Genomic DNA, 9,628 nt, shown 5'->3' on the forward strand with positions numbered 1-9,628 from the left:
CATTCACTGTGGGGAGAACAATTAAGCGATGCTACCGCTTGTTCTTGCAATGTGGACGTTACTGAATCATACTACGCAGTAGATACCTACCACTACGGAGTTCTCAACGCTGTGGCTACCCGCCGCAAACTCTGGTCTTGGAGCGCAAAAAATAGAGTCGATAATTTGAGTATTCGAATATCGGGCGCGTAAGTCTGTACACCGGGCAGCCAGAGAATGAATCATTGGCTAGCAATAAGAGCAACCGCACCTGGCGCCCTTCACTTCACCATTCTACGGATAAGGAAGGGCTCTTCAACTCTGCATATCGATAATCTCCAAATTGATAGACATATCTATTGCCTATTATCCCTAGAGTAGATGATCCCCCGCAGCCAACAGGGCAGAGCCCCCTCTGGCATGCATTCAATCATTAAATGGCAGCGTTGCAGTGCTCTTAAGGACGCCGGGGATTCTGGCAGAATATTAAGATTGGCATGTCCAAAAGCGGCCCTGGCAGGAACGGTGTGGCTGCAAGGTACGAGCAGTTCACGAGCAGATCAGCCAATGGCAAACCCTGCGCTTCGACGCCCGTCTACTACGTAGTAAGCTTTGGCCCTTGTTCCTGCAGCCTTCCCGGTCAACAAAGAAATCACGACTACACCAGAAGCAGGCTCGCTAGAGAGTCCTACTGCGCAGTAGAGGGCCCTAGACAGAGCAAAACCCGCCCACTGGCCAGAGCTCATTCTTTCAGCCAGCAGCCGGCCCTGGAGCCTTTCTCTTTGTGTGCGAAGCGCCGTCAGCATCCATGTCCACCTCCCCAGCGAGTCCACCGCGTGCCCCTTGCTTTTGGCCTTTGGCCGCCGTCTGGCGTGGCGTCGCGCTGCCCACCCGCCCAATGGGTCCTGGCAAATGCCTGCAGATGCCTGTCATGGCCCTCCAATGGACCCCCTTCTCGGCGGTTCGTCGCTGGACCCGATGGCACCCTGCGCTCCCATCTCAGAGAAAGAAGACATTCCATCCCATTCAATTTTCCCTTTCTTCCAATGCGGGCGTAGCTCTTCGTATCTTCCAAGAGCGCTCAATCACACCGTAATAAGGCGAGATGAGCATCCATTGCCGATAAGGCCAATTGCAGAAGCAGGACACTCTCACACTGCCCATCATTGCTCAAATCGATAATAATGGCTGCCGCCCTCGCTCCCTCCGAGGGGACGACACCCTCCGGCCTCTTCCTCCCCTCCGTACCCGTCGTCCCTGCGGATTCTGATACGCCTTATGCTTCATCTGATCTCCTCCCGCAGGACATAGCACAACCACCACCGCCAGACTCACCCGAGCCCGCTGAGCCTAGTCCTCGAGCACAGTCTCTTCAGCAGTTCCAGCCAAGGATAAGCTCGTTGTCTAGTCCTAGGAACGCCCGCTCTCAGAGTCTCGCCGCCGCCAGTACCAGCCCGGCCGCCTTCACGAACCGTCCTATCAAGCGGAAGCCGTTGAGCGCCACGGCTTCTCCATTGGCTACCCAGTACTCGTCCGGAGACTATCTCATGATATCGAGTGACTTGCCCAAGCCCGAGACGCGCTTTTCAAGATCTTTCTCAGTGGACAGTCCCACCCTGTACGAGTTCCCGGAGCGTGCTGCTGCTGCTGCTGCTGACGCCGTTGAGTCTCTCGACGCGTTGGTCAGAACCAGTGTCGACACTGCCGGTTCGGAGTAAGTCAATATCCTCATTACACACGGTCATTATGGGTAAAGCCAGAACCTCGACTAACAGCAATGTTTTCACAAGCAGATCCTCTACCGACTCCCCGTCTTCGCCACAGCCTGATTTCCTGGTTGTAGCCCAACCTGCCGTTAACGCGGAATCACTCGAGTCTCGAAACATCCCGGATGCCAACCCTGCAGCTCTTCAAACAGCAGCAGACGCGCTGACACCGCATGAGGAGCCGGACTCCAACGTCACACCTCTAGCCACTTACTTCGATCAGATCGACGAAGCGGAAGACGACAAGTCACTCGGTACTCTTAATTCTAATACTAATACTAATGGTATCATGTCGTTGTTTGTTCGGAAGGCTACACCACCACATCTTAGTCTCAATCAAGTCGACTCCAACGTACGAACTACAGCTAATTACGACTCACTTGACACAAACAGTCCTGTGTTAAATAAGCCATTGCCTAAGTCACCACCAAAATCACCTGGCTCTTCAAAACTGGGAACATTTTTCGGCTGGGGAACATCACCGTCTGTGTCGGAATTCTCGGACAGACCCTACTCACCACTACCCTCACCATTCTCCCCGAAGCCTACAGTCTTGACAGATGACTCCTCGTTCACGCTTCAAGGACCTTTTTCTGGAAAGTCAAATGCAAGTGAAGAAACCGCCCTTGGCTACCTTGAAGCATATCTACCAACACCACCGGCTACGACGCCTTCGCCGCCCGCCCAACTCGACGAGATGGAGGACGAGCTGAAGGCCATCAGCGCCGAATTGGCTGCGTCCATTCGGCGTGAGATGGACCTAGAAGACCTAGTCGACAGACTACAAGCAGAAGTCAACAATCCTCAGGCTCCTGGGAAGCGAACCAGCGACTATTTCTCAGACTCGGGATATAGCTCCGCAAAATTCAGCGAATATGACCAAACCAAGGAGGAGGTTGCACAGATTCAGAGAAGATCGGAACAAGAGAAGGCACAGATCCGCCTGGAGCTTACCAACAAGCTGCAGGACGAGCGATCGAGGCGTAAGGTCTTGGACCAACAGATCAAGGAGCTGGGAGAGAAGGCATCCCAGATTGATACTGCGCAACTACGGGGCAGAGATGCAGACGCCAGAGTACGCGAACTCGAAAAGACATGTGAAGATTTACGTCGCCGGCTTTCCGAGGAACGACAAGTAAAGGATAACTTTGAAGACCTGCTCTCGGCCCTAAAAGGCGAACTCCAAAACGCAGCGAATGAGCGAGATAATCTCCGTGACGAGATAGTTCCGCAACTAAAAGCGCGCGTTGAGGGTCTCGAGGCACAGGCTTCCGAAAATGAGAAGTTGACATATGAGACAACCAAAATGCAGCAAGAGCTCCAATCATTGAAGTTGCAAAATACCACCATGAACAGCGCACGGTCGACAGAGGACACAATCACCAGACTAAGGTCAAGCTCTGTGACTGGTCAATCTTTCAAGCTCCAACATCCTCCTACTGGACTCAGCAGGTCTAATACCGTCAAGCATGGTCAGACTGAATCGAGGGAAGCTCTGTCTGAGCGTCTCAAGGACGTCGAGGCCCAGCGAGATGCGTTGCATAATGCCTTAAAGAGTCTCCTGGAGAGGCAAGAGTTCCAGAATCGGGAGAACGAGAAGAAGATCAAGGTCCTTGAGGTCGAAAGAGACCGCCTCCTATCTAGCTCTCCCAAAAAGGCAGGCTATGAGCGAGATGTGTCCAATCTCCGCGAAGAAATCAACGTTCTGCGCCGAAGAGCTGAGGAAGCCATTGAGCAGAAATGGCTGGTTGAGAAGGGTCTCATAGGATTGAAGTCTGACCTCGACCGTGCTGAAGAGGAAATTGCATCCCTTCGAGCTCTATTGAAGGAGAAAGATATATTGATCCCCGATTCTTTCACTCGTTCGAGCGGACGCTCGAGCTCCGACTCGATGACTGCTCCTGTAACATCTGCCTCGTTAGAAAGAGCCTATAAGGAGCTTCAAGAATCTTATAGGGAGGCCCTTGAGCGTATCAAGACACTCGAGGTCGGAGGCACGAGCGCATCCCAAGACGAGAGGACGAAGCTTGCCATGGAACGTCTTGAGCTGTCCTTATCGACTGCCATCCATGAGCGAGATGATGCTCGCCAGGAGGCTGCCTCGTATCGTGATGAGCTTGAGACGCTTAAGGGGTCGGAAGCTGCACACATCGCCAGCGAGCGGGATCTTGCAGATCAACTCCGCGAATCTGCTCGCCGGGTCGAGGAGCTTGCTCAACAAGTGCGGAACCAGCTCGCAACGAATGCTACTCTGCGCACTCGTTTGTCAGATGCCGTCACTAGGGGTGAATCTGATCAGAGGGTAAGCAAGGAGCGCCTCGCCAAGATGCAAGATCGGATGCGGTCTCTCGAGGAGCAGGTCGTTGCCGTGCAGACAGCTGCTGAAGAGAGAGTAAACCGCCATGAAGATGAGCTGAGGGACCTCAAGGATGCGCATAGCTCGCAGCTTCAGCGCTTACGAGATGCGTCCGGTGGCCTTCGCTCACCACGACTGTTCCCTCCCAAGTCGCCCCTTTCACCTCTGCTGTCCCCTAATTCAGCTAGGAGACTGAGCCCCCGTCCAAGCCCGAGACGGTCAACCACTATGCCGGTTGGCGAGTCTGACAAGGAGGAGCTCGCCCAGGTTGAGACTCTGAAGGCTCGGGTTCAAGACCTAGAGAGCGCTCTTGCAGCCGCCGACTCGGAGATGCAGGAAGTTGTCGGACGGATGAATACCGCCCAAATTGAGGTGCTCACTCTTCAAGAGGAGCGGGAGAATGCTGTTCGCGAAACCAGAAAATTGCAGCGACTCCTTGAGCAGGAGAGAGTGAAATCATTTGAGGAGCGCTTCAACAGTATCAACACTATGGTCAAATAAGTCGCTGACCAAACACGTGCGGATGCGCTAGGAGGAAGTCGAGTTTGTACGAAATGCAATTGTACATCATCATCATCATCATCATGCATTTATTTGGTCAGGGACCTTCGGCGTCATCAGACAATGCATTGGGAACGGCGAAAAGAACACAACCTGGATTCACCTTACGGCTTGGAGACCGGCGTTTAGATATACACTGTGTCGAACTTGGGTTTCAATGTTTTAGGAGTGCCCGTCAGGCCGATATGTGTGTCGTATTGGCTTATGTCTAATGTCTTTCTTGACAAAGCCCGCCTTTCTGTCCATTATTATCCCTCTATATATATCGCCCGCCTTTTGTCTAATACTTAACATGGTATATCACGGCTTGGTGGTCCAGGGTTTTAGGTTTATATGCCTCTTTGGAGTATTTACCATCGATGGCGAACTTGTATCATAGGTTATAGAATGATAATCATGAATCATCAATGATGTGTCTACTTATTTCGGACCTTGTGTGCTATGTGGCGACTAGTTTCACGCGGATCAATCACTGCGTGATACTTGATCGTAGAGCTTATCAGATTCACAGAAAGGTCTACAGTCAGATATCAGCAGGTATAACCCCAGCTTGTTTGTCTTGCCTTGATCACGTCCAGAGGAAGTCAACGCTCCAGGTGTGACATGTTGGCTTTTCACGTTTCCAGAATACCATATCTGAAGCACCTCATACCACACTGGTACCAGCCCAGATGTTTCCATCTCGGGGAGAGTAAGACATTGCTAATACTAGAACAGTGGTCGCGACCATCCGTTGATCCGCACAGCTCTTACTCAGGGTCACTTATTGGCCGTAGCCTCAAGACTCCGCCGATTGCTATATGCCACATCGCTAAGGAAGCATTGTTGGTGACATGTACTGGCCTGTTTTTGCTAGTAATACCAGGTGGGATTTCCCAAAATGCCTCTTTTGTGGCACAAGCCCGTGAATGCTTTCCGCGACATGGTCAACACACTGGAAATCTCGTTGGAGCCGGACAGAGAGAGTTCCATTTCAGGAGAGACTTCTCTCGACCAGCACCAGAGCCGTTTCTTTCCTTTGATTCAATAGCGTAATACCTGTGAAGTCTATAAACTAGCAAGGGGATGCCAACTATCGAAAGCTGAGTGTGCATGACGTATCATGTTAGAGATCAAGACACTCACACATTGTGCTGGACATTGGCCCATATACACAGCAATTCAATAGTCTCCTTAGTAATAAGCCTCTTCGTCGATGAAGATACCATTCCCACGGTGACTGGCGCGGGAATTCGAGATGGTGATTCTCCAACGAGCTAGTTCTAGAGAAGAATGCATGCATATCTTCGACATGAGCTCATCTCATGCCGCCAACACTAGTTGACAAGCAAACGCAAACGCCATAGATGATGATACAAGGGAGGGATCGCCAACAAGGAGGGTCGCCGGCAAAGGTTGCCGATGCGTGACTTTGACATCCCCCACCCCCCCAACACGACGCAATATTCGCTAGTCTAGAGCGCGGCGAGCCCGACCTATAGCGCGTCGTTGGTTCCTGGAGAGGCTGATGGCCACGCACAGCGTGAGGATCGTCTCTGCAAGTCTGCTGCTCATTGATAACCTTGCGTCCCTTCTCGAAGCCTGGGGGCGGTTCTGGAACAGGCAACGATCAGAGCCGATCTTCATAGCCAAGGGAGACTAGAAGGTGACTGACAGCAGCTGGGTCTCTTCTAGTGTTCAGCTGTGGGTGGAGTTTGGGGGGTGAACGAACGAGGCGGAAGGGGTCCCCACTTGGATGATGCCAACTACCTGGTTGAAGATGACGAGTCTGGAAGACTACCCGGCGTGGAGAGAATCAAGCCAGTGCCAGCTGGATATGTAGACTTGATGAGATGTTGGAAGTCAATGACTCGATGCGGACCAGATAATCTGCAAAGACGTGAGTATTCACAAGAGGCTCTTCTCACGACACCAAGAATGACTCCTAGGCCAGCACAACGTAAGTTATTCCGCGGATGCTGGTCAGCGCTGAGGGAGCCGGAGTCCCAGATTCTCAGGGCGAGCAACCTGGTCGCAGCTGTCCCAAGAGCCGAGGATGTACTCGAGGACCGTATTGAACAAGTGGGCCAGCGATAAGGAAAAATAGACAGCAAATGCTTATTCATAGCTAGAGTTTCGCTAGAGTAGCAGCAGCAAGCAACATCAGCAGCATGACAATCTAAGCTATTTTGCCCCTGCATGAGCGAGAGCAAAATTGGCGGACGGGTGTTACCCCAAGTCCGGGTTTGGTGTAAGTGAGCCAGTCTAAGGGTTGTAGTGCCTGGGAGAAGAAAAAAGGCAGCGGCGCCATGCCGTGTGGCTTGAGGGAAATGATGCAGCATGCAGGAATGGTCACCAAAACGGGCGGAGCCACCACGCGAGCCCTGAGCAACGTGCAACGCCCTTCCCACCTTCCTCTACCGTCGTATTAATGGCTATAGTTCCTATCAGGAACGCGGAATAGAAAAACGCCACCTGGCGGAGGACGGCCTCAGAATGGGAACATGGTCCCTCGAGACCGTGCAGAGTTGGATCGAGGGCAACGTGGATAATGACCTGATCTCCACATAATCTTGTTTGCCTCGGAGGGTCCGCTGAAGATAGTATACATCTCATCTTCCAGAACATTGCCTAGAAGTATGTAATAGGATGGCATAAATGCCCAGATATGATCCACTGGACGATCTGAGATCGTTGGAATGGGGCTAAATGCAATCACGATAGAGTAGCAAAACCCCCCCAGTGACGATCTACTCTGTTGTACGAGACTGACTGGGTTCTGCAATCGACTCTTCTCACCCCTGAGAATTGCTGTTCCTGTGAGCGGATCTATAACATGCCTGTAATTGGAGTAGTAACACCAAGCCTGGGGAAGCAGATAGAATGCGCCAATCATGGAGCGAAATGCATGAAAATGCTCGTCTCCTGGGGGCGGAGAGGTGCCAAAAGAGCAGGAGGCTGAAACGCCTACAGAGAGCCAGAAGCTTGCTTTTGCCTGTGGATGACGCCAGGTCGGGATGTGTTAGAGTGTGTCCAGATGTGACAGACAGTCAGAAACGTGCCGTCTCCCGGCTCCAACATCTGCAGACCGCTCGTCAACTGGGAACCAGTGAGTGTGCCAGGAGTCGTGGTTCTTGCATCTTGCATGCTGCGCAATCAAGTCGGGGCGAACCACTCTCTGGGTGCAAGAGCCAGGAGATCATGCTCCCAGCCGGGAGGATAGGCTCAGGTACAGACCTAGCAGCGTAGTCACCGCAGCACTAGAATACCAGGGTATGCAGAAAGCGAGGCCTCGCCTTGAGTGCGAGCATGGAGTGTATTGTACGTGTATCGCATTAAGTCATGTGAAGTGGGATGATGAAGATGGTGGGGAGGAGAGTCCCAAGGCTGCCAAGCTGAAGAGACTCGCAAGGGAGGACCTGGGCCTTGGGACGGGTAGCTAGACAGAAGAGGTTAGATAGGCATAAACGAAGCGAGCAAACGGCCAAGACAAACCCCCACCGCAACGTCCCCTAAACGGACGACCAGGGCCGGTCCGACCAATAGGCAGTGATCCTGCTTATCTTTACACCATCAACTTAGTCTCCTGCTCGCCGTGCTGCTCCGGCTATCTCGCCCTCCTCACTGCCTACACCGTACACCAGTCCCCTAGTCCCGGTTCTTAACAGCCATTTTAGCGGTCCCTCCTAGGTGCTTACAATGGTCTGTCTCTCAGACTCCCAGGTTGTTCCCGTCCGTGTGTGTGTGTATGTGTAATGTAGGAAAGAATTGAGCTGGCTGTTACGGCCAGAGACAAGTCAATCGTAACAAAGTCGGTGAGGGCTTGAGACTTCCAAGAGATCGGATATCAGCAGCGGCAGATCGCCATCAAAAGGAAACAGTCTCATCGCCAACCATGTTCAACGAAGGGAAACCTGTAGGGTCAACTAGGGCCACTTGGTGGATCTGGGAGGATCCCCGTCGTGTGTCCAGGGGTCGTGCGGTCCATGCATTGGTGTGAAGCCGGTACCTCGAGGGTTGCACTCAATATTTTGCCCTGACTGGGGCCTCTGCTTACGGGCCAATTTCATCGCACAGTCAGATCCTCCTTTTGATAAAGGCACAGCGGATGCTCATCGTGTGATGTCGGAAGGCAGCGAACGACTGTCCTAGAGTGGAATTCTTCGTCTTTCGTTTACTGAAGTCCATATCCCGAGTTCCACGGAGCCGACAACAAGAGCCGCGGTCCGCTTTCAAAACGTCGGTCAACGCTTTTCAATTCACGTTGCTTTTTCATTTGTTTCGCATGGTTGCAAGTGTATACTTTTCATCAGTGGCTGCCTCAATCGATAAGGAAGTCTCCCGAATACCCCCCTGATTGGCCACCGAGCATTGCTTCTTCCAGAACCCCAGAACGAGCCTGCATCAGTGGCTCGGAATTGCTGGCCCTTGTCACTTGGAAGCTGTTGGTGGTGGCAGCCCCGTTCCCCATTATTCTTTCTTAGCTTAATCTCTCTTGCCATCCCACCCATCCTTCTATTGCCTCGCGTGCCATCCGAGCTTTGTTCTCTTCAACCTCGTCCCTCTCCTCCGCAACTCTCACGAGAGGCAACGTTGTTGACTTACTTCAACAGTCTGTTCCGACTTTGAAAGGACAGACTCGACGAACTCGGGTGTTCAACCTCAAAGGTTGAGACTCGCGGCTTTGGTTGACTAGTATTTACCCGTGACACGGGAACAGCTGCCCGCTATGACCGTGATAGACGGCGTCGACCTCGACGCGCTTGACTATATCGTCAAGGTCCCCTACAATGGAACGGGCGCAACGGGCGGTGACTCCCTTACGGAGGATTTGAATATTTGGTATGAGGTCAGTCAATAATTCTTCGTGAACCAATCACCAAGACCACACCTCTGATTCTCGAATTGCCAGACCGGCGACATTGCTTGGATGATCACTGCAACGGCACTTGTGTTGCTCATGATTCCCGGTGTTGGGTAGGTGTCG

The 9,628-nt window shown here is 52.4% G+C and overlaps 2 protein-coding genes across 2 annotated transcripts in view; both read left to right on the forward strand.

The window, feature by feature from the left end:
• Positions 1–2,442: 2,442 nt before the first annotated feature.
• Positions 2,443–4,602, forward strand: UCRPA7_7596 (putative intracellular protein transport-like protein; the record flags this gene model as incomplete). The annotated part of the gene is made up of 1 exon (XM_007920124.1): positions 2,443–4,602. One exon carries the CDS (start codon positions 2,443–2,445, stop codon positions 4,600–4,602), a length of 2,160 nt encoding a protein of 719 aa, XP_007918315.1.
• Positions 4,603–9,370: 4,768 nt separating this feature from the next.
• The window catches only part of UCRPA7_7597 (putative ammonium transporter protein), a gene marked incomplete at both ends in the record, with an annotated part of 1,741 nt that continues 1,483 nt past the window's right edge, over positions 9,371–9,628 (forward strand). The window contains 2 exons of the mRNA XM_007920125.1: positions 9,371–9,490; positions 9,554–9,618. Of these exons, the coding sequence (XP_007918316.1) occupies positions 9,371–9,490; positions 9,554–9,618 (185 nt within the window). The remainder of the gene's footprint in view (positions 9,491–9,553; positions 9,619–9,628) is intronic.

Source organism: Phaeoacremonium minimum (assembly GCF_000392275.1).
Source record: "Phaeoacremonium minimum UCRPA7 unplaced genomic scaffold PA7_03_scaffold_541, whole genome shotgun sequence".
NCBI classification, from domain to species: Eukaryota; Fungi; Ascomycota; class Sordariomycetes; order Togniniales; family Togniniaceae; genus Phaeoacremonium; species Phaeoacremonium minimum.